This window comes from Phaenicophaeus curvirostris, chromosome 3, assembly GCF_032191515.1.
Source record: "Phaenicophaeus curvirostris isolate KB17595 chromosome 3, BPBGC_Pcur_1.0, whole genome shotgun sequence".
Taxonomy (NCBI): Eukaryota; Metazoa; Chordata; class Aves; order Cuculiformes; family Cuculidae; genus Phaenicophaeus; species Phaenicophaeus curvirostris.
This window is the reverse complement of record NC_091394.1, coordinates 37,967,018-37,994,669: the sequence shown is the minus strand read 5'-3', so window position 1 is coordinate 37,994,669 and position 27,652 is coordinate 37,967,018. Positions and strand designations below refer to the sequence as shown.

General features: G+C 39.4%; 1 protein-coding gene across 2 annotated transcripts; it reads right to left on the bottom strand.

Annotated features, from left to right (window-relative positions):
- Window positions 1-654: 654 nt before the first annotated feature.
- Window positions 655-27,305, bottom strand: RNF182 (ring finger protein 182). 2 transcript variants are annotated; one of them, XM_069853717.1, is made up of 3 exons: window positions 27,180-27,282; window positions 8,592-8,673; window positions 655-2,077 (listed from the first exon to the last, which is right to left on the bottom strand). In XM_069853717.1, exon 3 carries the CDS (start codon window positions 1,858-1,860, stop codon window positions 1,123-1,125), a length of 738 nt encoding a protein of 245 aa, XP_069709818.1. In that variant the 5' UTR covers window positions 1,861-2,077; window positions 8,592-8,673; window positions 27,180-27,282; the 3' UTR covers window positions 655-1,122. The 2 variants fall into 2 exon arrangements, 1 of the variants encoding a protein (XP_069709818.1); XR_011337169.1 differs by lacking the exons at window positions 655-2,077; window positions 8,592-8,673 and adding an exon at window positions 19,589-19,716 and having other exon boundaries at window positions 27,180-27,305.
- Between the last annotated feature and the right edge of the window lie 347 nt (window positions 27,306-27,652).

Here is a 27,652-nt window from a genome sequence, read left to right as displayed (position 1 = left end):
CAATGGTGACAGAAAGAGTTCAGGGTATTAAACATTTTGAAGGACTATGTGTTAAACAGAACCCTTCCCAAAGTTATAGTACCTCCTTTCAATGCTCATTCTGTGAACTCAGAAAGAAAAAAACCCAACAGTTAACCATTTCAGATCTTTTTCTGAAATTCATGTTAGTGATTGAAGGTCCTTTTGCTAATGGTTGGAAATAAAAGTCTGTCTTGATAGCTAAAGTCACATAAGCCATATTCTCCACTGTAGCTACCACAGAGTAGATGTGCATGAAGTTGGCCAGGATATTTGTTGGAGGACTAATGGGTTGGAAATGTTGTTTGCTGGTGGAAATGCTGGGAGGGAGGGTTAAGCATAACAGAACATAGCTAGAAAAATCTGCAGAGCTCTGAACTCTGGTGCGGCTGAGTTCCTGGAAGTACTCATTAGCAGGAGTATCTTAGAGGAAGCTGCTACTATATAGCAAGTAAAATGGACTTTTGTTTGGGGAAAGTGTTTTGGTGACAATTTTAGCATGGTGAGAAAAATATTTCTCACATTGCAGAATGCAAAAAATAAGTAAACATTGGCCTCCCACAAATATTTTTGCTATAACAAGAACTGAAAAAAGCAATGATAGCTTGTGTTATCCTTCTTAAAATATTAATTAGGAAAGTGGTGTAATTTGCTATAAATTATAATGAATGAAACCCAGCAGATATTCCAAAACGTCTCATGCTTCACATGAAGAGATGTTGTACTTCAACCTGGAAGGTGCCTGTTGTACTAATTTCTTTGAGGGTGGACCCATCGCCTTGACTGACATGATCAAGTACATAGAAAGCCAAAAGTCTACTCATTTGAATAGTGGCAGCAGCAGCAGGCACCAAGTTTGGCAAGTTTGCTTTATCCATTTCTACAACTTGGCCTTTTAAAATCAGCATGTAAATTATTTCTATTATTTAGCTTAAAAAAAAGAGGGTAGGAATAAAATTAAGTAGAAGAAAAGGACCATATAACTAAGGACACTGCTTCCATTTAGTGGGATAGACAGTAATAAGAATAAATAAGAATACAAAGACAGGATAAATCAACTATGCTACACATGTGCCATTACATCTTATTTTACTGCATTTGTTATCAAGATGACATGCAGTCTAGAACTTCATGGCAAACACACTGACAAAAGCCATAAACCATGAGAATAACAAGGCTCGAAGGAACAAGGCTCACAAAGACAACCCCAAGGGTGACCTTCTTAGATACCAGTAAATAAATCCCTAAAGGCAAGGAACTAAAGTACAGCAACCCTAGCAACCACACTAGCACCCGAATTGAGGTCTGGAAGAGCAAAGATGTGCAGTTCCACACTGTCCAGTTGTGGGACACAGTTGCAACAGAGTCAAAACTCGTAGGCCTGTAAAATTCCACCACGGGGGTTGAGTTCAAAGTCTGGGGACTTTCTCTTTGTACTTCCATGATTGTTATAACCAGGCAATTAGAAGAGGTGTGCGAAGGGCTAACCAGAGACGCCAACCTTTTGGGAGTCAGCAACAGTTCTGTTGGGTTGTCTGGTAGGCATTTCTTTCCCTTTCCCCCACAAGCTAAATTCAAAAGGATGTTGTTGTCATCAGGAAGACTACTAACCTCATCATCTGGCAGGCATGTTTCAAACCTGCAAAATGGGCACACTATGACTCCTTGTGGGGAATCACCGAAGTCTATTATCTTGCAAAGGCATTTGGCACATACTCTGTGACAACACTCCAGCACTTTTGGTTTTCTCTGTCGCAGGTTATAGCGGTTGTAACAGATCTTGCACTCAAGCTCATCTGAGCTTTGGGTCTCCACAGACTCCTCTGGTAGTTGACTGGTCATTTTTTCTGGTGTTTTTTAGACTTGCAGAAAGAGGAGTCGAGGGACAAAGAGGTCACTTTGGCTTATTTTAGAGCTTTTTTCCTGATGATCATATAACACATCTCAAACAGGAAAAGAGGAGATGACATTGTTGAAAACCATCAGTAGGCATCATCCATTTTCAGCTTCTGATAGGGATTGTGCACTGTGATTCCTTTACTCTGAGCCAGGCATCCATCTGAAAAAGACAATAGGGATTTTTTTGTGGAAGAAAAGAAAAACCTGTAGCAGGTGGAAATTTTTACAAGTTCAATTTTTACAAGCTTCGCTTCCTCTGCTATAAAACTACCTCTAAGGCAGTTTTTTCCTGTGACACATGTGCCTACATAGCAGTTGTACTGACAAAACTTTCTGTCTTGGTCAACACCTTTTGTTTAGACTTGCAACTCTGACTGGTTCAGCCCATGAAGTTCTCAGCAGAAGTTGCAACCTAATCACTGATCTGTGACTGTTTAAACTCTGGTTTCCTAAGGAAATCAGACCTGACCCCTGGAGCTTTCTGTCTTTCTGTTAATGCATGAACCTGCTGTCCAATTTCAAACAAATCAGCAAAGAGGCAGAAGTACCAAAGATAACAAAGGTTCTACAAAAGTCGTGAACACTGGCAGCTGGGTAGAGGAGAGGCATTTATGTCTCTAATGTTCTATGACTACCATTTATTCTGGAGAGCAATGGTCAGCCAGCACACCCCCAGCCTCTGCTCTGAACAGGCACCGAGGAGGGCAATACAGGGGGAGGCTGGTGATACTGTGGGGAAATACAGCACTTTGGGGTGTGCAGTGGGTATGGAAGACCTAGGTCAAATTTGGAATAGTTAAGGCTCTTAATTTTGCTGCTTGTGGAGCAGCTCATTTCTCTGTCTCCACCTAGCTGCTGGAAACAGATTACAACAATGAGAGTTCTTTAGCTTGCAACAAATGTCTTCTTTAAAGCGTGGATGCTAGAGTGAAGGCTGACATGTCTCTCACGGGCATTTGCCAGATGCACTGTCTTTCAAGTGTTTCATGGCTGTAACAGCCATTTCACACCTCAGCTAAGAAAAAGCCTGTGGCACGCTTGTGCTGCTGTGCTCCCATTCTGCCATCAGACCTGTCAGCCTCACTTAAAATAATGTATTGTTGTTTTTTGTAATTGTGCATTTTCACAACTTCAGGAAACAGTCCATGTATAATAAACAAAACATTAACTGGGACCATGTACTCTGGGGACCAATAATTACCAGCATTTACAAAAGCAGCTCTTTCATCCTGAAGATAAAAGCTTCCTCCAGATTCAGGCATAGGCTTGCTCACAGAAATGGGTGTGGCGTTCCACTTTGCAGGCTTTCAAACTCATTCCATCACTGCTAGAGCAGCAAGAAATTTGCCGCAGTCAAATGATGGGGGTCAGCACTTTTGTCCAGCTGCCTCTTGAATTATCAATAACTATCAGGCACATGTGATGTGAAAAAATTGGCTTATTTCAATAAACTTGTTTCCCAACAATTAATTTTAGTAAATGTTTGATTCCTTTGATTCAACAGGCTGAGAGAGTTGGGGTTGTTCAGCCTGGAGAACAGAAGGGTCTACGGAGACCTTATAGTGACCTTCCAGTACTTGAAGGTTCTACAAGAAATCTGGGGAGGGACTGTTTACAAAGGTTTGTAGAGATAGGACAAGGGGGAATGGGTATAAACTGGAGAGGGGCAGATTTACGCTAGACATAATGAGGAATTTTTTCACTATGAGAGTGGTGAGACACTGGAACAGGTTGCCCCGGGAAGTTGTGGCTGCTCCATCCCTGGAGATGTTCAAGGCCAGGTTGGATTGGGCCTCGGGCAGCCTGATCTAGTAGCATGCCCCTGCCTATGGCAGGGGGGTTGGAACTGGATGATCTTTTAGGTCCCTTCCAACCCAAACTATTCCATGATTCTATGATTCCTTTCCCTTTTCCTTGGGAAGGTTCTACTCGCTCCTAGCATTCAGATCTTTGTCCTTTTTTTTAAGAATCAGGCAGGAAGTTCTCTCTTCTAAGCAATGTGCTCCTTCTGTCAAAACATTTTACCTACCAGCCATCAGGCACAGTAGTCTCTTTCATGGGCCTCTTGTTCCTACTGCGCTTTAAGGATTTTCCATTCCTTCTTAACCTTCGACACAATATAGCTTCTGTAAGTAACATAATTCCTAAAACTCACCTCTTGGATTTTAAAACAAAGATGTTCTACTTCAGAAAATGCAGTGATGAAAAAAAGCACTACAACATAATGAAAAAACCCCTATATTTCTCAAAGAATTTATAACAAACATGGCTCCCTTCCCATTCACTTTTCTTAATGTTGTTTTCCTGCCTCTTCCAACTTCTTTCTTTCATGCTTTAAAAGTTTTCCTCTCTGCCTTACTTTTGTTTTTATTGTTTGTACTCTGACTATATTTGTGGTGTGTTCTGTTAGGCAAGGCAAACATGAGAATATTGATGCATAACTTTCAGAGTGTACAAACTAAATAACTTATGAGAGACAAAAAGTACATCTTTTAGAGATCTTGCAACCAATCCTTTATCCTTCACTACACTATGTGCTTCCTTAACCATTTCTGCTACTCTTTTTATTTTATTCCAAAAATACTATCTTTTAGATGACTTTTAAGCATATATAAAAGTCATGAGGTGCTAAATTTCCAAAGGATGAAGAAACCACAAAATGGGCCTAAAAAAGTGAGATGCCAGCCTACAAGAAGGAAAAGCACCTGAAAAGTGAAGAAGTCAAACAAAACAATGATAAAAAATCTTCCAGAAAATGTGTCTACTTCTCTTGGAAAATTGTGACCTTTCTCTGAAAACGTCCAATTACAAAATCTCTGCATTTTATTGTCTATAGTGCTCATGAATATTTCCAGGTCCTCACAAAACACATCCTACTTTCCAAACAATTCTATTCAGACATGGATCACTTCTCCCTGAATCAGTTTTCAAAATGAAACTATTTTCCTGATTTTATCCCCTTTAAGTGGCCAAATTTGGCATTAATACAAGGAGTAACAACTCCTTGGGATGACCAATGTCCCAGTTGCCAAGTTGGGATCGTTAGCTCCTTTTGGGAACACAATGACCATCCTATAGTAGTTACTGTTGTAAGCTATTCTACAAATTATTTTCAAACTTTTTTTAAAAAACATATTGTACAAGAAAGAGCTACTTTTATCATCTTTCTCTCTTCATAGAATCACAGGATTTTGAGGTTAGAAAAGACCTTTGAGGTCATCAAGTCCAACCATACCTGTCTACTACTAAAACCATATCCCTAAGCACTTCATCTACCTGTCTTTTAAATACCTCCAGGACTAGTGACTCAACCACCACCCTGGGCAGCCTCTACCAGTGCTCAATAACCCTTTCGCTGAAGAAATTTTTCTTAATTTCCAATCTGAACCTCCCATGGTGCAACATGAGGCCATTCCCTCTTGTCCTATTGCCTATTACTTGGGCGAAGAGACCAACACCCACCTTTCCACAACCTCTTTTCAGGTAGTTGTAGACAATGATAAGGTCTCCCCCCAGCCTCCTTTTGTCCAGTCTAAACAACCACAGTTCCTTCAGCTGTTCTTCATAAGACTTGTTCTCCAGCCCCTTCACCAGCTTTGTTGCTTTTCTCTGAACACACTCCAGGACCTCAATGTCTTTCTTGTAGTGATGGACCCAAAACTGAAAACAGTATTTGAGGTGAAGACTCACCAGTGCTGAGTACAGGGGCAGAATCACCTCCCCGGACCTGCTGGACATGCTATTTCTGACACAAATCAAGATGCCATTGGCCTTCTTGGCCACCTGGCTCATGTTCAGTTGGCTGCCAACCAACAGCCCCACGTCCTTCTCTGCCAGCTTTCTAGCCACTCTTCCCCAAGCCTATAGTGCTGCATGTAGTTGTTGTGTCCCAAGTACAGGACTCTGCACTTGGTTTTGTTGAGCCTCATCCTGTTGGTCTCAGCCCATTGATCTAGCCTGTCCAGATCCCTTTGAAGAGCCTCTCTATCCTCATGCAGATCAACATTTCCTCCCAGATTACTGTCTTTTTAAAAACGTATTCATAAGTAATAAAACATCAATTTCTTTTTAGTTTGGCTAAGGTCTGATGTTGAATTTCTCCTTATGTGTTCTTGTGTGATAACTGCTTACTCCTATTCTTAATTTATACATTTTTCCTTTGAAAATTAAAATTTAATCACTGATTCCTACTAATGCTATTCATACATTTTTTACCTTCTCAGCTCTATGGTGATTTTAGATGCTTCCTCTGTCTTATTGCTTAACTAATTTCTTAGGGAATTTTCTATATTTCCTTCTCAATACTTACTTCCCTGCTGATTTTTTCTCTGCTGAGAACTGACACCTTTTTGAGCTTGACTAATGCTGTCCTGCTATATACATCACATATATTAAATATTTCTCTAATCAGAGACCTATTAACAATATAAGAAAGCTGAGGATTTCAAATAAATTTTACTTCAAATTAGCTCTATTTCATGAGAAAATGAGGCATTTCTTGACAAATATGTCCAGCTATTCAAGCAAGCAACTTTTACTTTATGTCAAAGATTTTCTAGCTTGCCTTTTTAATGTCTCCCAGGTGAGTATTTACTGTAAGCAGGCACAATAAGGAATCAAAGCAGGGAATAGATTAGCTGCTGCGCCTCTGAATCCTGGTCCCCCATCAAACAGGCAGTAGTTGACATACTTCTTGTTGTGTGTGTTGTAAGCAAGAGAAGCTACACTACTAAGTAGAAGAAAAGGACTGTGTTTGTGTGTTTGTGTTTTGTCTTCATCTTCTCTTTGAGCTACTTTTTTATGACATGAGTAAGAATATCCTTATTATATGCTCCAATACTCTGTTAATGTTCGCGATTTTTCAAATACTAAGCTGCAATCTGCATGTTCTTTCTGACCTTGACATCCAGAGGGCAGTCAAGTAAAAACTCCCAAGGGCAAATCCTATGATGGGTTTAATCTCTTACAACTCACATATAAAATTGCTATTGACTTGAGATTAAAGTGAGGTCCCATGTTAACTTTTTAAGCATTGTGCTAATTTTTGTTAATTCTGATATTTTTCATGACTTTAAATTACTCCTTATGCCCAATTTTCCACCTAGGCTTATTTGGTTTCAGATCGAAGTGTCTCACCTGCATGTTTGATAGCAACAGAGAGAAGATGCAACTAGGGAAATTTCAATTAGATATTAGGAAAAAAAAATCACAAGGTGTTCAAACACTGGAATGTGTGCTGAGAGAGGTGAAAATGACATCTCCAACCTTACAGACATTGAAAACTTGACTGGATGCAGCACTGTTCAAGCCACTCTACCTTGGAATTAGGCCGTGCTTTGAGCAAAGGGGACAGAATCCTTGCTGTAGTCTCCTTTCAACCCAAATTATTCTATAATTCTGTGTTTTGGTATCTTGAACTCACTTTATGTGATCTGTTTGAGAAGGTTTGTTCCTTACTGAATAAGGAATCAGCTGACAATTGCTTATGTAGCTAAACATCTTTCCTAGATAATAATTCTTTTGTTTAATATATTAATTCCTTTTTACAGGAAAGCCTAGATACCTGCTATTCTGTCTTCCATGGAACCTATCTAATGGGACTGAAATAGCAGAACTTCTCATTCTTGTGGCTATTACGTAGCACATAGCAGCTTTCCAAACAAAATGTAAACAAACAAGACCTGTTAGATGATAAGAGCACCCATTGCAGTCTATCCAAGACCAAGCACAGCTGTTATACTATGACAAGCATTTATCTTCTCTAAGAATTCTGTCTAAGCAACCACTGCAGTACTGAAACCATCACTCCTGTTCACTTCATGTTTTTGCTGCTGCTTGAGTTCCGACTCCCTCTCTTCCCCTTCCCAATGCCATCCGTACAATACCTTGCAATGTCCTCTACTTGACCCTTTTACTAGAAAGGGAGAGAAGCTGAAGACAAGAGAGGCATTTTCCAGATGGCAGAAGATCGGCAGCAGTCCCCACTGCTGGAGGGCAGTCACAGAAGCAGGAGGAATCTCTTCCCTTGAGAGCAAGAGGAGGCTGCCCAAAGAACCAGACTGAATAAACAGCAAGTTCTTGTGTGTGACCCCAGGCATAGCTGCAGAGAGTGCAATGGACCACACCAGGCCAAGCAGATCGCTGTCCATTGATCAGTTTGCTATGAATCACTGCTAGCTGCAAACTGAAGATTGCAAGCTTTCCTCCCAGATGCGAAAAGAAAGGTGAATGGGTTGGTGCAACACGTCATGGCCCACTCATCTGTCAAACACTGCATAGACAAAGTGTTCTTATGAGAGGCCAAAAGCAATTAGTTTTAGATGAAACTCTCAATATTGGAGCTCATGTCATGCTGACAGGGCCAATTGGATGGGAAATTTGTGCTTCTCCCTAATGAAAAATCATCCTTGCTCAGTTTTTCACACTTTTTATCATTCATCTCTCACACTTTTTTTTTTTTTTCTGTGAAGGGATTTTCCCAATATTTCATATATGACTTAAAACAAATACATGAGATCAATAATTAACTTCTGTAAGAAATAATCCATGGAGCTAGCCAATATATAGTATTTTTAAAGGTTTTCAAAGAATTTCTCCCAAATGCAAGCTATATTTATTTAGGAGAGAGAGAAGGAAAAAAATATATAGAGATAAATAAATACAGATAAACTTACTTTCCAAGAAAAAGAACTTCTTGCAAAGGTTCACTTGCAGGGAATGAAAGAAATTCTTATTCTTCTCCAGATGGGCAAAAAACTGGTGGGAAATGAGGGAAACAAAATTAGTAGAGCAGCAATACAGCTGGGACACTTTTCAGTCTGTTTTCTCTGAGTGAGATGAAGTAGTCCAACTTCTCTGGTTTGGATGGAAATACCCATATTTAATATATCTGCTTTGAGAAATATATTGGGTAAACCTCGATTAATAAAAATATTCCTGTAAAATAATCCAGAATTATCTTTACAGATCTGTTGTTGATTTTAAGCCTCTTTCAATATTATGCGCTGAACACTCTGAAGTGCTATCTCTTCTAGCAACCACATATTCAGAGATGTTAGCAATTCACTCAACAAAACCCAAACAGCAAAGCAGTTAAGGAGATAAACTGTGCTTTGAAAGAAGAGTTTTAAAATCATATCAAAATACTTTCCTTCACAAAACTCATAGAAACTCTTCGATCACTTCTACTTTTCCAAACTGCAGTCTCTTCTCCAGCACAGACCAGGAAAGCAACCATCTCCTGTGGATCACTGCATCCCCATTCCAGCAGCTTTGCTGCATTCTGACTCAGCAGGAAATGACCATCACCCTAGATTTTTCCAGCTTGTGCTAAGCACAATGCAACAAAAACTCCCAAACTGCTTCACTAATCTGACATTTGAATAGACTGTGTTCAAAGTGCCTGCAGCTATTGCATATCCAACCTGTTTCATACCACATTTCTGATAACATTGGATGGGTTTTAACAATGGGCATTTCCCTGTCAATTCTAGTCAATGTGAGACTTTGCACAAGGACCACAGAATGTGACATACTGATCCGTGCTTGCTTTACAGTCAGCTGTATAAACTGCTATGAAAAATGACTCAATTATTTTCATGAAAACATAGTTTTCAATGGGATATATAATGAAGCTATTTCTCCGATAACTATGCATGGAAGAGGAATCCTGCAACACATAGAGCAAACATTTGTGTATTATTGACTGCTTCACAAGTGACTAATATAAAATAGAAGTATTTTTATCAGAAGTTGTTGTTATATTTAGAGTCCTTGCCTGATCTCTCTCTCAATTCTCTACAATAATGTCACAAATATACAAAATAGAGAAATTCATAGGTTTTCATATTCATATCAGGGCTCATGGGTCTCTGATAATTTATTAAGAGAAGTCATATTAAATGATCACATAGAAATCATACTAAATACTAAAGTGCCATCTTATACTAAAAAAAAAGCCCAACAAACAACAGTTAATATTCTTTTATTATTATTATTTTACACCCAGTAAGTAAGGAGGGATATTTTCATCTAAGAAAGGGTTCCCTTTGTTCGGTACTGTGACACTGGCTCTTAGAGTACTTTCCACATCCTTTGCATGTGCATAATGAAGACCCCTAGACTCCATTTACTTTTAACAATACCATTTGCAATACTTTTTTGTTATTCCAATAATTCATATTATGCGTTAGTTAGTAGTGGAAAATGGTATGAATAAATATTGAATGCCTTATTGAAAACCTACTGTCCTCAATGACTTTCTTTCTAGCTAGAGGCTACTACAGTGTTGGTATGAATCTTAAAACTATGATGTAGAAAAAAAACAGATTCCAAGTTGGACTTGTAGAAGCAAAACCTATTCCAACATTACTTATGAAGAATTTTTCCCTCATATAAGATTCATGAGCTGTTTATATAGCAATATGCTGAATGACTATTTGATGGTTCTGGATTGCTTTGTAGCTGTTTTAAGAATGAAAGTAATAATGGACAGAGATCTCTTAATAGTTGTCAGTTTAAACAGGCTATTAATTGCACTGAATCCATAAATAAAAAGAGATTGCTTGATATTTATATTTAAAATGGTAACATTTACTTTTGAAAATACACTAGTTGTTCATTTTAAACTAATTCATTCCTTTTAAAATAATTTTAAAATAATAAAATTCATTCCTTTTAAAATAATTTTTGATTGTTTACTTGCTTACTTGGGCTATTTTAGCATTTTCTCTTGTACTGTTTTCTTGCTGCCTATTGCTTTCCCTTTATGACTCTGTAACAAAAAAATTATCTCCTTCAATAAGAATATATACATATATATTTCATGACAGAACTCATGACCTTACTGTTATTTAAGGGAAAGACTAAACATTCTCCTCTTTGGTAGTAGAGGTGGATTTCAGCAGCCTTCTCAGGTAAGAGAGAGCTCTGTTCCTCTGCTTTAGTGTCTGTGTCCTTTAGAAGCTCCTGAGAACTAAGCAGACCGTAGGACATTGATTCTGGAATATAACTTGAAAAGATAAAAAATGATAAATAAATAAAAAGCTTCCTAGTATTTCTTAACATAGGCATAAATATTTAATTGTATGACCTACAGATATGCCTAGCACTTATCTTTAAACGAGGCAGTATTAAAAGTCAATATGATTTTGTATTAGGTTTCAGAATATGTGAAGATAACATCATAGAGTTTAACTCCTTATTTTGCTTGCTATTGCATGTTTGAATGTTAGTAATTAAAATAAGTCCAGAAATACAAGCAAATATCTTTCTTTTTTAATATAAATTACTGCTGTACTCAAAGATATTGTGATATTGTTCCTCCATATTGTATATGGAAGAACACAAAAATATGAAAGAATTATTTTTCTTTGGATATTTTTTCTGTATTATATGATTGCAGAGGCACCAGGTGAGACAAAATTACAGAAAATTCCTCTTCATTACATCATTCAGTAAGAAATTTGTCTTCACACAGGGGAATAATTTTAATGCATTATAATAAGTTCCAATTAACCCTCAAAATAAGATTTCAAGAAAAGTACTTTCAAGAAAGTAAGTGTTGCATTAGCTTTGTCCTAATGGAGTTGAAAATAATCCCAGAATAGGTTAGTGCAAACAAAAAATAAAAACATTGGAGGATTATACTGAGCAGTACTCATAGTGAAGTTTACTTATTGTCTGCATACATTTGTTTGCACTAACCTATTGAGATAAAATAGAAAACAAAGTAAAATCTTGATACATAGTCATATCCTCAAAAATGTCTGAAACAGAAGGAACCCAGTTAAACATACCTACATATTAGACGGATTGCTTTTAATGACAATCGAAGAAAGCAGGAAGTACGGCTTCATTTCTACTCTGTTCTGGGATTATTTTCCCAATAGCTTGGGAAATACAAAAGAAAATTATCTGCTAGTAGTTAATTTATTTATTTTTTATTTGAGTGCTTCTGCAGAAAACAAAACAGCATTACAGCAATTCCACAAGAATATAACAGAAATGTCTGCCTAGCAGGGCTTCACAGTTGCATGTTTGCTGCATGCAAACACATGACAAAACTACAAAAAACATGAACACTTCTCATTCTAGACACAGGTACATGACTAAAATTGCATGTGTTTAAAAGGTAGATGAAAGGAGTTAATTCATTTGTGCTGAATGATACGCACAACTTTTATGTAATACCATAAAGGAATACAGGAATCCTCTCAAGAAGCAGTTTTAAGTGTTGGTCTGGAGGTATCTTTATGACTGCTGTGAATGCTCTGGGACTGTCAGAGATCCATAAAAGGCTACACCACTAGTCTGAGAACCACTGGACTGTTCTGCTGTTGAGATTTGCTGAACTCATATTAATGCTTATAAAGGATTTAAACTTCAGGGAGACTGGTGTGAATTGCTCTGTTCTTAACACATTATTTAGCAGTGAAATGTGGTATTTTTTTAAACACATTATGAACTGTCAGTGAAAGAGTTTAAATGCTACTGGATGGAGCATTTCAAATGAAGAACAGAATCCACATGGGCTGACACTCTATATACAGCAATAATACAAAGACTGTACTCTGTAAGGAACTGCTTTTGTAGGATCGCTTTCCCAAGAGAAATCCTCTTCATTGATAGTCTCAATGTCCCCTTGAGAGTTAGCTTTGAAGAGTTAGCCCTCACTGGACCTTAAATTTTCCACACTGGACAACAAAAAAATTGGCTCTACTTACTATGTATATGTCATACCATCCTACGCCATTCCTGAAGTACACAGGAATCTGCTGAGGATAAGCTGAAATTTGATACTCTTTGGGTATTTCCGAAGGCACCATGGTCAGCAGGCATTGCCTTGAGACTATTGCTACTTCTGGGAGCTTGGTCAGACCTGGAGTGCCCTTCACATTGGAGAAGAGGAGCAGAAAGAAGCAGATATGTATTTAAATCCAGTTAAGAATGCAACATATCTCCTTCATGTGTTTCTGCTAAAATCTACTGCCATAACGGCAGATAACCCAATCAAGTGTAAATCTGGTTAATCTGAATCTGTAAAGCAGTTGGAAAATGTGTTTCAGTAAGAGTTGCCTAATTCTGTTTTGGGGCAAGAACAACCTGGAGTTTCCAGATTTTCCATCATCTAAAAAAGTTGAACTGGTCAAGTCTCACAAACTCAATGGAGAGTATCAAATTGTCTTTGCTTTGAGCAGACTTAGAACATTTTTACGTCATTTGTAACTACAACAGTTCAAAGGTTAAACTAAATAAAAATGTTTGAAGTGTTCCTGTTGAGCATATTTAAACCACAAAATCCAAGAGAGGAAAGCATTGCTTCAGAAATTTTGGAAGCAATCAAAACATACTCAGAAGTCCAGACTGCATATCAAACTAATTAGAAATAAAGGAAAAAACAATCATCACAGAACTGATGGGGAAAACACAAAATGGAATTCTAAAGATTTAGACAGCAATAGAGTCCATAGAGGGTCATTATAGTAGCTTATTTACCTGGCTTACTGTGAATTAATAACTGAGACCAGGTACTGGCATTTTCTTAACTAGAAAATAGAACGGTAACGAGTTTTGAATTTTGCTTTATGTAATAAAACACCAACATCAACACAGCAGCTTTTCAGTGAGTTTTCCCAAGGATATCAGGATTTATGTACAGTATCACAAATGGGTAGCCTGGCTGAGGCTTATGGAATGAAAAACAAAACGAAAAACGTTTCTTGCCTTTTACTAGCTAAGAAAATATTTTGTTGATAGAACAGAAATATAACCAAGAGCATCTTAAAATACCAGATATCATAAATGACAGTTATCTTTAAAATGTTTCAAATAATTAATTTCCTCTGCTTTGTTTTTACTTAAGCAAGTGAATAAGAAACTTCTGAACGTTCTACTACATAAGACTCTTTTCCAAAAAGGGATACTAGAAAGATGAATTTGTAAGTGTTCTTATTTACTAAACATTAGAGGATAACACATACTTCACTATGTCTTCATCTCCAGTGTGCTGAACGCATACAATTTGCAAAGAATGGAAAATCTAGAGAAAAAAAAGAGACTATAGCAATGTAGTATCTATTTGGAAGCTAAGAAGCATTAGTTTTTATTTATGCAATTGCTTTTCCATGGAAAGTTCCATGTTTGAAGCACCATTACAGAATATTGCTGTTTCTTAGCCTGCTAGACCACATTTTATAAAGTTATAAGTATTGCACTAATAATCAGTGCAAATGGAAGAATAGTACCCACAGTGAATCTGTGACTTTTTTCCACATCTCTGCAAACACAGGATGCATAGTTTGTAGCAAGTTAAAATCCACCTTTTTCCTTGGGCTCGCCTTCTTGGCAGAAGGAGCTCTCTGTGAAATTGAATAAAATCCAGTTCTAGTCTCTTCTCCAGAGTCAAATAGATTACAGCATTCTTTGAGGACTTAAGAGCTCATATTTGCCTCTCTCTGCTTCTGGAGGTTGCTCTCAAAAAGTGCACCCTTAGAAAGTGCACCCTGAAGGGCATGTCCCATTAATTATGGTAGATTAATTGTGGTAGATTAATTGTGGTTGGATGGCCGGGCCCAGAGAGTGGTGGTAAATGGTGTGAAATCCAGCTGGAGGCCAGTGACAAGTGCGGTTCCCCAGGGCTCAGGGCTGGGTCCAGCCCTGTTCAATGTCTTTATCAATGACCGGGGTGAAGGCATCGAGTGCACCCTTAGCAAGTTTGCAGATGACACTAAGCTGGGTGGAAGTGTGGATCTGCTGGAGGGTAGGGAGGCTCTGTAAAGGGATCTGAACAGGCTGGACTGCTGGGCTGAGTCCAATGGCATGAGGTTTAACAAGGCCAAATGCCGGGTCCTGCACTTGGGGCACAACAACCCTGTGCAGCTACAGACTAGGAGAAGTCTAGCTGGAAAGCTGCCTGGAGGAGAGGGACCCGGGGGTGTTGGTTGACAGCGACTGAACATGAGCCAGCAGTGGCCCAGGTGGCCAAGAAGGCCAACGGCATCTTGGCTTGTATCAGAAACGGCGTGACCAGCAGGTCCAGGGAGGTTCTTCTCCCTCTGTACGCGGCACTGTTGAGACCGCTCCTTGAATCCTGTGTTCAGTTCTGGCCCCCTCACCACAAGAAGGATGTTGAGGCTCTGGAGCGAGTCCAGAGAAGAGCAACAAAGCTGGTGAAGGGGGTGGAGAACAGGCGCTTATGAGGAACGGCTGAGAGAGCTGGGGTTGTTTAGCTTGGAGAAGAGGAGGCTGAGGGGAGACCTCATTGTTCTCTATAACTACCTGAAAGGAGGTTGTAGAGAGGAGGGAGCTGGCCTCTTCTCACAAGTGCTAAGGGGCATGGTTTAGTGTTTGATAGGAATGGTAGGACTCGATGATCCGGCGGGTCTCTTCCAACCTGGTTATTTTATGATTCTATATGTTTTACAACAGCAAGTACATCCACACTTTAAACTTTAGTGCAGTATTGATATAACTGAGCCAGATTTGGTACTGGAAGCAACCTAGCTATAAAAGCATCTAGTTCGGGATTAGCTAAACTAATCTGGTTTGTGGGAGATTCAGCCAAACTTACATACCATTTCCCACAAGCTGTGCCAATATCTTGCCTACCTGTAACCAGTCACTGTACGATGTTAACGTACAGAAGACTGCATTTTGAAATATGATAGGAGATCTCCTCGAAGGCAGTAAAAGTTTTATCTTTCATTCTGAGAGTTTCCCAGCTTACATACATCTCAGTTGGAAGTGGGTACCTCAGCGGATCGGTAACCACAAAAAATGGAGACTTTCATCTCCACTTACTCAAAACTTCATGCAAATGTTTCAATTCGCATCATTCTGGCTGCATTCCTCCGTACAGATGCCTTTGAAAGCTGTGGCATTCCCAGTAATGTCCTGCATGTTTGAAGCAGCAAGGCTGCAACTGAAGGTTTGAAAAAAATTTTAACTTCCATGAATTTTACCCTGAGAGAACCCTGTTTCTGATGAGCCTTCACAGAACACTGCTAGATGGATGGATCATTAGACAAAGGTGGATTAAGGGAGAAGCAGCTGCCTAAATAGTGAATTTTATGTTAAGTGGATTCACCAGACGAAATGACTGCTGCAAAAAACCCATCACACAGCAACAATGACAGCTTCGCATACCAGATCAAGTCAAATGACCAAACTGTAAGCAAAAAGAAGTTTGTAGATTGCGGATTAGTTGAGCAGGCAAACAGTTATTGCTTTAAATAAACAAGCAAAAAAATCTACATATACACCTAAGACTGATTTCTAAGGACAAATCTGCTTTCTTATACTGAGTGCAGTGCATGTATTCAGATAAATGAGAGCTATCTGTGTAGTCCCACTGGTTTGAATAAGAGTATCTGGGAAAAGAATGCCAGAACATGCCTACCCCTTGGTGAAATTCTTCTGACCAAACGATTCAGACTGAAATTTCTGATTTAGTTCAGACAGTCTTTGTGGCAATTTTGCCTTGTTAATTAAGCATTCTTTTTCAACAGCAAAAGGTAGTAGGATATCATGCTGTCCATGCCCAGATCTCTAGCTTTCAATGATCCCACTCAACTCCATAAAATAAAAAGTTCTGTACAGCATTTTCCGTGATGCAATTTATGCTATAGTGCAGCAATAGAAGTATTCTTTACTTTTAGGCCGGAGTGGTTAAAAGCTTTTTGATCAGCAAAATGGCAATAGGACATAGGAATGGTTGGACTCGATGATCCGGTGGGTCTCTTCCAACCTGGTGATTCTATGATTCTATGATATTGATAATTCATCAGACAAAGATACTGTAAACCACATACTCTTGTGTAAATCAAGAGTGATTCAACCAAACAAGATGCAATGATTGCAAATATAATGTGAACAGATCATATTGGTTTCTGTCTTAAAAAAGCCCTCTGCTGGAAAAAACAAAATCTTCTTCTCATTGCTTTCCTTGTGCTAGCCTGTAGTTCTAAAGATGTGTTAAGAAAAATTTTACTTGAGAAATTAGTTCATCAAACCTCCTCACCAAGATTAAATTGGAACATGACAGCAGAAATGAAATCTTGGATCCAAACATTTCTTAGGACATATGTACATGCCTTTCTTGACAAAATTCCTGTTTATTAGGGTAACAGGGAGAAACTGGGTAGAATTAAGCACTATAATAACACTGTATCCTTTCTTGGTTTCTGTTTCATAGAATAAAAACCTTTTTGATGTTTTCTAAAATTTGTTACTGTCTCATTTATTCAATTCCTAAATTTGTGATCCTTGCTAAGGCAAAAGTCAGATTGAGTTGACTGGGAGACTGACACAAACAACAATTAATTTCTCCTTGGCTCTATTATTGGAAAAAAAAATTTTTTTAAATTCTCACATCTTGGAAATAGCTGTGCTTTATAATACATAACTCTAACTAGGGAACATCATCAGTAGGAACACCATCAGTAAAGAACTACAATGGCATCAAGTGATTCATAAAAACTGTGGGATGCTGTTCCCTACCCAAAAAGACAAACTTCTTTTAATACACTGGGTTGTGCAGAAAGGAGCAGACAAGATCTCAAGGAGAGTATTTATGAATACACAAATGATGGCAGCCCCATTGGCAGGATATCAAGTCTGAAGGACTTACTGATCAAACGTTATGTGAATGAAGTATTTGATATGCTCACACAGACTTGGTATCATGTCCAAATTAGACACTACAGCCTCAGATATACCTCATATTTTGTGAACATAGCATGTGGAACCACTGGCTTATTACACTTGGAGTTCTGAAAGAACTTTAGCTCTCATTCACTGTCAGTCGCAATCTTTAACCATTTCACTTGGTAATATTTGAACTTAGCTATTCAGAAAAGGAAACTAATTATACATAATTGTCTTTAAAGACTATAAGATATCTTGCATTGACACCTTAATAACCACATCATCTAGCACTAGATCTAAATGGAACAAAAAAGGACTTTCAAAGTAAATGACCATTCTCCTTTCCAAGCAGTCTGCAAAAAATCTTACTCTTGCTTATTCCTGCGAAGAGCCACTGAGCTCAATTCCATTGAGTTACTAATGTTGTGTGTGTGTAGCTGAGCACAGAATACCATTTACAAGATTGCTGTCTCAGATTCTTGGGATCCTTACAGAAGAGTTTTGAATCATAGAAAAGAGAGGGCAGTGGTATGTTGAATCTGGAAGAGTTTTATGTGTAGCATGGGCAGAGGGAGGTAAGTGCAAGTGAAGAAAATGTAAGAAAAATGGTTTCTAAATTGGCATGCTAAGAAACACAGCAGAAAGCATGCACAGGAGGAGCAAGTCTGAATGAAATAAAAACAAGTTTGAGTTGATACACAAGGTGAATTTGTGGGGAGTTTCAAAGATGCATAATTATATGATTTAGGAAGACAGTCAAAAAGAGATACAAGGGGTTTGATAAGGAGAACAGAAGAAATGGAAGTGTCAACTCAGCTAGGAAAGAGTAGGTTACAAGTCGTATGTTACAAGTTACAGAAATCACAGTGAGAAAGTATTAAGGGATAGGCAAAGGTGGAAGGTAAGGAAAAATATTTTGTTACATAACAGTAAATGACAAAATTTGGTACTGACCTGAATATGAAAAGAACTGGAATAAAGAGATATGGGTTCTGTTGCTCACCACACAGATGAGAATGAACATGATAAATAGTAACAGAATGATAAAGCAGGAGAGGAACAAAACAAACCATGGAAGTAATTTTAATGCTGGAGATACCACTGGAATAGCTACAGTGAAATGTTAGAGAACTTGCCAAAGTAAAATTCAGGAGAAAACTGGTTTTTTTTTGTTGTATAACCAAATTCTCTCATTATCAAGTGCAGTCACAAGTGTTAGTAGCTATTAAAAACCCGAACAACAACAGAAGAGATTGGAGGAGGGAAGAGAGTGATGTAGGGAAGAGATGCATTTACAACATTTACTTCCTCAGTTGTCAGAAGACCACCATGACAAATGGCTTGGTTCTTTTAACAGGAAATTCTATTAAGGGTAAAGGCTGGACAAGGAGTTCCAGGAGATGAGGTTCACAGCAGATCCTTTAGTGCTTTAAAAAACACAAGCGCAACTACTGGTCTGCGGTGCAGCTGACGGACATGCATGGTTCTGAGTAACATGCCTTTGTTCTATACACACAGCAACATTATTGTAGAGACAAATAAGAGAGATTAATTGTGGCTCCAGCCTCATGCAGCTCAGCCCAGTGGAGAACATTACAAGATGAGGTCTGCAAACTAGGGAGTTCAGTCTGGGCACTGTATCTTTTTAAAGTCGCTACATAATCCACATTGATCCTGTCTCAGTCAACAACTGAGATGACATTTCAATCCCAGCTCCCCGAAGTTCAGAAGTTTACAGCCTTCTGATCAAAAAGATCTACTGAATGGAACTCTTTCAAGTGCAAGATTATTTAACAGATAGTCAAAATAACCCCTCTGAGGAATATGAAACTAACTTTTATGCTCTGAAAAAGCTTTAGTTTTTGTCTTTGTTTGATTTTTCCCCCTTATGCCTGGATGACTCAAATCCACCTTTAAAAAAGAAAACAAAAATCTTTAATCTTTACCTGTGAGGTCATGGGTAGTTGGAAAAAATGAAGACAAAAATGTAAGATTTAAGAAAGGTCCATAAAACTACACTAATCTTAATTCCTCTGCAGTGGAGACCATGGAACATACTCCCCTAATTCCTGTGTTGAAGTGACTGAATCACAGAACTTAGACTGGAAGGAATCTGTGGAGGTCCTCTGGTCCAAACCTCACTTCCTCAGAAGTCTAGAAAACAATATTGCAAAACTGTGTACCAACAGTTCAGTAGAGCTCAATGTGAGACTTGGCAGAACAGGAGGGTGCTGATCTCACTCCAATTCATGTACTCACAAACACTAAGCCATATGTAACCAAATAATCTGTCCAGTATTCATAACAGAGACACATTCATTGCAATGACATAGTGGAGGGGGATGCCAGTTAGCCCATCCTCAGCTTGGGTTCTTTTTATGTTGGCAACGACGTGCTGCTGCTGGATATGCCTTTCTGTTGTCTTTAGGCGCTAACAGCAAACTCTTCATCTTGTCCCACCTCTGTGCATCAAGAGGATTTACTCACTGACCTGTCTCCTGAAGTGGGTGTCCTGAGAAGCTGCATGCAGGCATGTGCGGTTATCTTCATGATCTCCAAATCTGGATGCCATCAACAGCTGCTTTTATACCCCTTTCCCATTGTTACAAGGTTCCTGTTTTAATTGTTAACAAAAGTGGAGACAGGCCTGAAGTTGCTCAGGGCTTTGTCCATTTTAGTTGTGAATATTTCTAGTGATGATGGAGGGTCCACAACACCTCTGGATACCTGTTTCAAAGCCTGACTCACAGTGAAGCACTGACTCATATCACCCTTGGCCTTTTTAACAATTCAGGGGGCAAATCCAAGGCAACCTCTCACACCATGCATATTGCTACTTCACACACAAAGCACACATGAAATGATGAAGATCTTCACAGCCGCACAAGGCACAGTAAATTGAGTAGAGTATATGAGAGATTTGACAAACACTGACATCTGCCTCCTGAGGTCAGTACAGATCACAGGGCTGCTCTGGAGAAAATAAGCTAGTTTAAAGATAGGTTTTTTTGCCCATCTACAAGAAGGGTCGCAGGGAGGACCCAGGAAACTACAGGCCTGTCAGTCTGACCTCAGTGCCAGGGAAAGTCATGGAACAGGTGATCTTGAGTGTCATCATGAAGCACATGCAAGAGAACCGGGTGATCAGGCCCAGTCAACACGGGTTCACAAAAGGCAGGTCTTGCCAAACTAACCTGATCGCCTTCTATGACAAAGTCACTCGGCTGCTGGATGAGGGAAAGGCTGTGGATGTGGTCTTCCTGGAGTTCAGTAAAGCCTTTGACACAGATTCTCACAGCATTCTACTTTGGAAGCTGGGTGGAAGTGTAGATCTGCCGGAGGGTAGGGAGGCTCTGCAAAGGGATCTGAACAGGCTGGACCGCTGGGCTGAGTCCAATGGCATGAGGTTTAACAAGGCCAAATGCCGGGTCCTGCACTTGGGGCACAACAACCCTATGCAGTGCTACAGACTAGGAGAAGTCGGTCTAGAAAGCTGCCTGGAGGAGAGGGACCTGGGGGTGTTGGTTGACAGCCGACTGAACATGAGCCAGCAGTGTGCCCAGGTGGCCAAGAAGGCCAATGGCATCTTGGCTTGTATCAGAAACGGCGTGACCAGCAGGTCCAGGGAGGTCCTTCTCCCTCTGTACTCGGCACTGGTGAGACCGCTCCTCAAATACTGTGTTCAGTTCTGGGCCTCTCACCACAAGAAGGATGTTGAGGCTCTGGAGCGAGTCCAGAGAAGAGCAACAAAGCTGGTGAAGGGGCTGGAGAACAGGCCTTATGAGGAACAGCTGAGAGAGCTGGGGTTGTTTAGCCTGGAGAAGAGGAGGCTGAGGGGAGACTTCATTGCTCTCTCCAACTACCTGGAAGGAGGTTGTAGAGAGGAGGGTGCTGGCCTCTTCTCCCAAGCGACAGGGGACAGGACAAGAGGGAATGGCCTCAAGCTCCGCCAGGGGAGGTTTAGGCTGGACATTAGGAAAAAATTCTTCACAGAAAGGGTCATTGGGCACTGGAACAGGCTGCCCAGGGAGGTGGTTGATTCACCTTCCCTAGAGGTGTTTAAGGCACGGGTGGACGAGGTGCTAAGGGGCATGGTTTAGTGTTTGATAGGTATGGTTGGACTCGATGATCCGGTGGGTCTCTTCCAAACTGGTTGTTCTGTGATTCTGTAAAACCCCCCCAATCCCTAACTGGGAGCATACCTGTTTGGAAATGTTGGCTATAAGACTTGTTAAATTCTCTCTGAGTGTGTTTGACATTTTACCCCTTAGCTATATGGAATTGCCAGCTGGGTCATATCTTGGGTTCTAGGCACCCCTAAGGGTTTCAGTCATCTCTCTGCCTCTAGCAGGAGGCTGGACATTAAAGGAGTGTCCTCAGTTTTAACAAAGGCACTTAACACTATTTCCTTACACCTGTCTTCATTCCATGGGTTTCTATGCATTATACATTCCCAAAACTATGAACAAATATTAAAAAAATCATACAAACAAGACTGACTGTTGATTACTTGATCTGCATGATGCATGAACTGCACTATCAAATAAAGGTAAATTTTATATGTATGTATTTTTACATGAATGGTCACATTTTCAGATAATATATTACTTTTTTCAGATAATATATTACTTTTTTTATGATTCTGATTTTCAAAAGAAGGTCTAACATGCAGTGCTTCTTCCAGGAAGGGTTATAGAGTAGGGAGTGTGCTGGCTCACACACTATGCTTCAATGCTTCTAAATACATTACTATATAATGTAGGAAATACAGACATATGTGATACTTCAGGATAAAACCTGAAATTGCAATTTTCATGCTGAAAATGAGCACTACTATCTCCTCATAAAAGAAACCACATCAGGTAGAATACTGTTGCTAGTGGCTGTTGTTCAACTGGAAAAACACCACTGCATTTCCGAAAATGAAGAGAAGTAGCTCAATATATTTCTTTGAGCGTTACATTGATAAATTAATGTTTTCATCTACAAGCAGCATATGTGTACAATAATATTTAGCTAGATAATTTTATCTGATATTTCAAGGAAAATATTCAGTCATAGCTGTGCTCTACAATCAGTAGATATTGATGGATGGAGAATGAGTAACACAAACATACAAACACAGACATTCCCACCTCTAAGGCCTTTTCAGCCAGAGGACACAAGATGTCTCTATTCTAAGTGCTGATTCAAAACAGAAGATTTAACAGAATTATCAGGGAGTTACTTAAATAAAACAGAAGCTTGCTTTAAACAAATTAAAGCTGGGACATGATGCCATTACCACAATGCCTTGTATTAATTATTATGTTTGCTCTTTCCGGCTTGTCACAATGATGAACAATAATGATTGCATAATGTGAGATATTCACCATTTAGCTAATTCACTCAGTCTAGGCAGGGGATCAAAGATGTCTCTATACTCTTCTGTTCCTTAACAATGGCCCCTTCTCCTTCCAAATGTAATGAAGACAAACTCTAAAGCTGGTGTGACCTGTGCATATCTTGCCTGTCATATTCCAGAGCTTAAGAGCCAGCTGTGGGAACACAATGGCCAACACAAACTTTTAACTTCAGTCTTTCCAGGGCAGCTGGCACTGCAGAGAGGCAGAACGGTGCTATACCACTTCAGTTCTCTTCCTCTCAGACCTCCAGCAGACCAGCGACCATCTCTGGTGTGTCAGTGGCAATGCCATTCTTTGCTTATGTGAAAGAAAAATTGGGGAAAAAGTGTTTCATGGACATCTGGAGTTGTACACGGGAAGTAAGCTTTGTCAGTGTCCTTGATGGAACCAGCAAATTTAATGGAACAGACCCCCAGTCTTTGCTCATTTCCTACCAACATCGTTCCCTGTGGTTTTCCCATTATAATTTTGCTCATCAGTGAATGTATGATGCTTGCTGTTTGCTGCCTGGCACACTGCATTTCTTTTTGCACATGGGTGAATAACCATTCATATCTCTGACTGGAGCCTTTATTTTGCTACATATGCAACTGGATTTGGTCGGGGCAGCTGTGCAGGGTTTGTGTGCCAGTCTGAGTCGCCCAGGATGTCATGGTGAAAAAATGACGTCATTTCTGGAGCAGTCTTCACAGGAACTGTGCCACTGCTTAGTGTTAGGAATGCTGATGAAATTGCTTTCCCGAGATTTGTTCCTTCTCTGAGAATAATATGAACTAGCAATATATGGGTTCAGTTTGATTTTTTTTTCAACAAGTCTTTCAGACTTTGCTTATTAACTGAGCTCCATACTCCTTTAGGGTATTCTCTAGAAAATTTGATCTAAACATTGCAGTGTGTACTAGTAGCGCAAAGCGTGATATTTTAACAGGCATACTGTCAGGATAGAAATTCATTCTCAACCACATGCCAGTCCAGAAATCCCACTCCTAATTCATACTTCTTCCCCAAAGACCCATTTCTTCCATATTTCCTACTCTAAAAAATCCAAATTCAAAGCAAACAAAACACCACACAAACCCAGAAACCATTCCAACCCATTTTGACTAAAATATGATGCCAAATAATATAAACTTCTTTCTCTGGAATTTTCTGAGATACCTACTTGCTACACTTCTGTCAGTTTAGACCCTAAATTCTGCACAGCAAGGGCTTTATTATATCTTGTCCATCAAAGATATTGTGAAAAAATAATAACAACAAATAATGAATCTAATCCATCAGCTGTGTGCATTACTATAACACACACATACACACTTGAATTTTAATTTCATGCATATAAAAACATCAAAGGAAGTGTTGATTGAGGCTGTCCCCTGCTATTTCTCCAAATGTCCCAAGACAAATGTAAGAGTTCAAACATGATCAAAAGAGCTTTGGGTCAGAAGCAATGGGAAGACATTAACCTTGCTTTTAAATACAGACAGTGATGTGCTGATCACTGTAGATTTTTTGGTTTTGTTTCCCAAGTGTTATTATTTGTCATAGCATTATTTCATGCTTCTTTCTGCCCTTTATCAGTTCTTTGCTTCACACTCCTAGTGTGCGAGCAGCAGAATGAAACACAGAATCATAGAATAGTTTGGGTTGGAAGGGACCTTAAAGATCATCTAGTTCCAACTCCCCTGCCTTGGGCAGGGACACCTCCCACCAGATCAGGCTGCCCAAGGCCCCGTCCAACCTGGCCTTGAACACCTTCAGGGACTGGGACATCCACAAGTACAACTTCTCTGGACAACCTGTTCCATCACTCTCATAGTGAAGAAATTCCTCCTTATGTCTAGTCTAAAACATCTTGGATAACCCTTTGAAACACCTTTTAAAAAAATCTGTGTTCATAGAATCATAGAATAACCAGGTTGGAAGAGACCCACCAGATCATCGAGTCCAACCATTCCTATCAAACACTAAACCATGCCCCTCAGCACCTCATCTACCCGTCCCTTAAACAACTCCAGGGAAGATGACTCAACCACATCCCTGGGAAGCCTGTTCCAGTGTCCAATTACCCTTTCAGTGAAAAATTTTTTCCTAATGTCCAGCCTAAATCTCCTCTGGCGGAGCTTGAGGCCATTCCCTCTTGTCCTGTCCCCTGTCACTTGGGAGAAGAGGTCAGCACCCTCCTCTCCACAACCTCCTTTTAGGTAGTTGTACAGAGCAATGAGTTCCAATGAGCCTGGCTTTTCTGTATTCACATAGACCATAAATGAAAAAAAAAGTGTGACAACACTAAATACAAAGACACAAGATGGCTATTGAAAGAGCTGCAGAGCAAAGCACTGAAGAGGAGGAGGCATCAAATATGCAGCAGGATCATTTGTTACAAGTTACTGTTTTACAGTCAGTGGATAGACACTTCTTTTTTGGACACCTGCATAGAATTATGTCCACAGCTGCTCTTCACTGATCATATTGTGTGAAATCGTTTCTCTTCCTTGAACAACAGGCAAACAAAAGGTGACAGGGATAAACTTGTTCATACGGTAATTTACAGCACTTTATGTAGGCAATTTCCACACCTATATCTGTGATGTCAATTTACACCCTTGGTCTGTCTGGCAAATATAAATATACATGTGCATTTTTGCATAATTTAAAATACTATAGCTCTCTTGGGGGGGAAGTATGTATAAATATCTGTGTGTGTATGTGTGTGCAGACTACAGCCCCAGAAAAGCTGTTACCCTCTCAAGAGACCTACAGAATTTCAAATACACACACACACACACTCTCTATGAGCTATCTATATACATGAGAAACAGTGAGTCAAGCATCATATTAACATTATTAAAATAGAAAATAAATTACAAGTCTGGCATAACTGATATTTCTTTTTATGAATAATTTTAATTTACTGAAGAAGAAAAATAGGCAGACAACTTAATTTTTAACAGACAATTACGTTCAGAAGGCTGTTCAAAATTATTCACAGCGATATCTGAAAAATAAAACTGCATTAAAAATAAGAGCCTCACAAAGCTCCTTCCTATGTGTTATTGTGACATGCCTCCCTCCTCCCTGTCCCAAAGTTAGTGAGAATTCATATTTTAATAAGACTATGTCAACATGTGCTACTGAAACTTTATGTTTATAATGATGAATACATTGAAAACTGTCCTCAGTCCCTATAAGCCACCCTTCAGCATGAAGCAAATGTTTTGGCCAGGTTATAATAAATTCAGAAAAAGAAGCTTCATAATGCAAATGTTGCCAGACCCATAAGCACAGCACACTACTGTGGGCTGTTCAGCCTGGAGAAAAGAAGGCTCTGGGGAGAACTTACAGCAGCCTTCCAGTACCTGAAGGGGCTACAGGAAAGCTGGGGAGGGAATTTGTACAAAGGCTTGTCATGACAGGATGAGGGGGAATGGCTATAAATTGGAGAGGGGAAGACTTAGACTAGGCATAAGGAAGAAATTCTTCATGGTGAGGGTGGTGAGGCACTGACACAGGTTGCCCAGGGAAGTTGTGGCTGTCCCATCCCTGGAGGGGTTCAAGGCCAGGTTGGATGGGGCCTTGGGCAGCCTGGTCCAACGGGACGTGTCCCTGCCCGTGGCAGCAGGGGTGGAACCAGATGATCTTTAAGGTCCCTTCCAACCCAAACCATTCTATGATTCCATGACTTAGGAGATATATGAGAGAAAGGTAGGGAGACACCATTGAATTCAATGTTTCTCCATTCCAGGGTAACAAAATGCTTTTAATTTGCCTGTCAGATGGCATCCATGGGCAAAGCAGACATGCAAGAGTTTCATTTATTCTTAAGAGACGGATGACATAAGATTTACTGGAAACTTAGTTTATTTGGTATTTTTGTGGGATCCATAGATACACACTATTATTGCTTCATTTTTACATCACCTGCACATCATTAATTTTCAGCTCTGCTGTGCTCTTTATAAGTCTTGTAAGAGCTGTTTCTCTGTTTTCCTGTTGAAGAAAGCATCCTTCTTCAGATCCCTACTTGAGCATATGTACAAGTAGGTAGACGCTTAAATTCCATTGAAAGATGATGTATGCTTGAGTGCATAATGCTCAAGTCCTATTGTCTCAAGAAGATATTTTATATTCTAGGATATGATTTGGCAAAATAAAACCTGTAAAATAGAGATGTGATTCTTGAGAAAGCATCTTGGTGAGCTTCCAGGGACTTACCTGCCAGCTGCCAAGCTGGCTCATAGCTCTGGTCTCGATCTGTTCATCCATCCATCACCAAAGTGTCCAAATGACTGATAACAAAACGAGATGATTCATGGTTTGTATGTTCTCTGTTCTCTCTTTGTCCTGTGGGAGACATGGCATTTTATGACTAAAGTGGAACAGTTTTCAGGCTATGAGAAACTTAGAGTATAAAAAGGGCAGTTTTTATCTTACTGGATACATAACTTGTTCCTAATTTTTAAAAGACAGAGAGAGACAAGAATGAAATTTTTCATTGTTAGCTGATCTTTAAATGAGCAAGTACCCATGTCTATCTTCTCAAGTGTAAAATACCACCTTATGGACAATGATGAATAACATAAGCTATACAGTCAGAAGGTGCTCTCCTTTTGCTTATTTTAGATAGGTCTGACGAGTAAGATCATATTTCATCTCCATTTACTTAACAAGTGTTATTCAAGATGTTG

Coding starts and splice junctions, on each gene's coding strand:
- RNF182 (XM_069853717.1), bottom strand. CDS start 1,860: ATGACCAGTCAACTACCAGAGGAGTCTGTGGAGACCCAAAGCTCAGAT.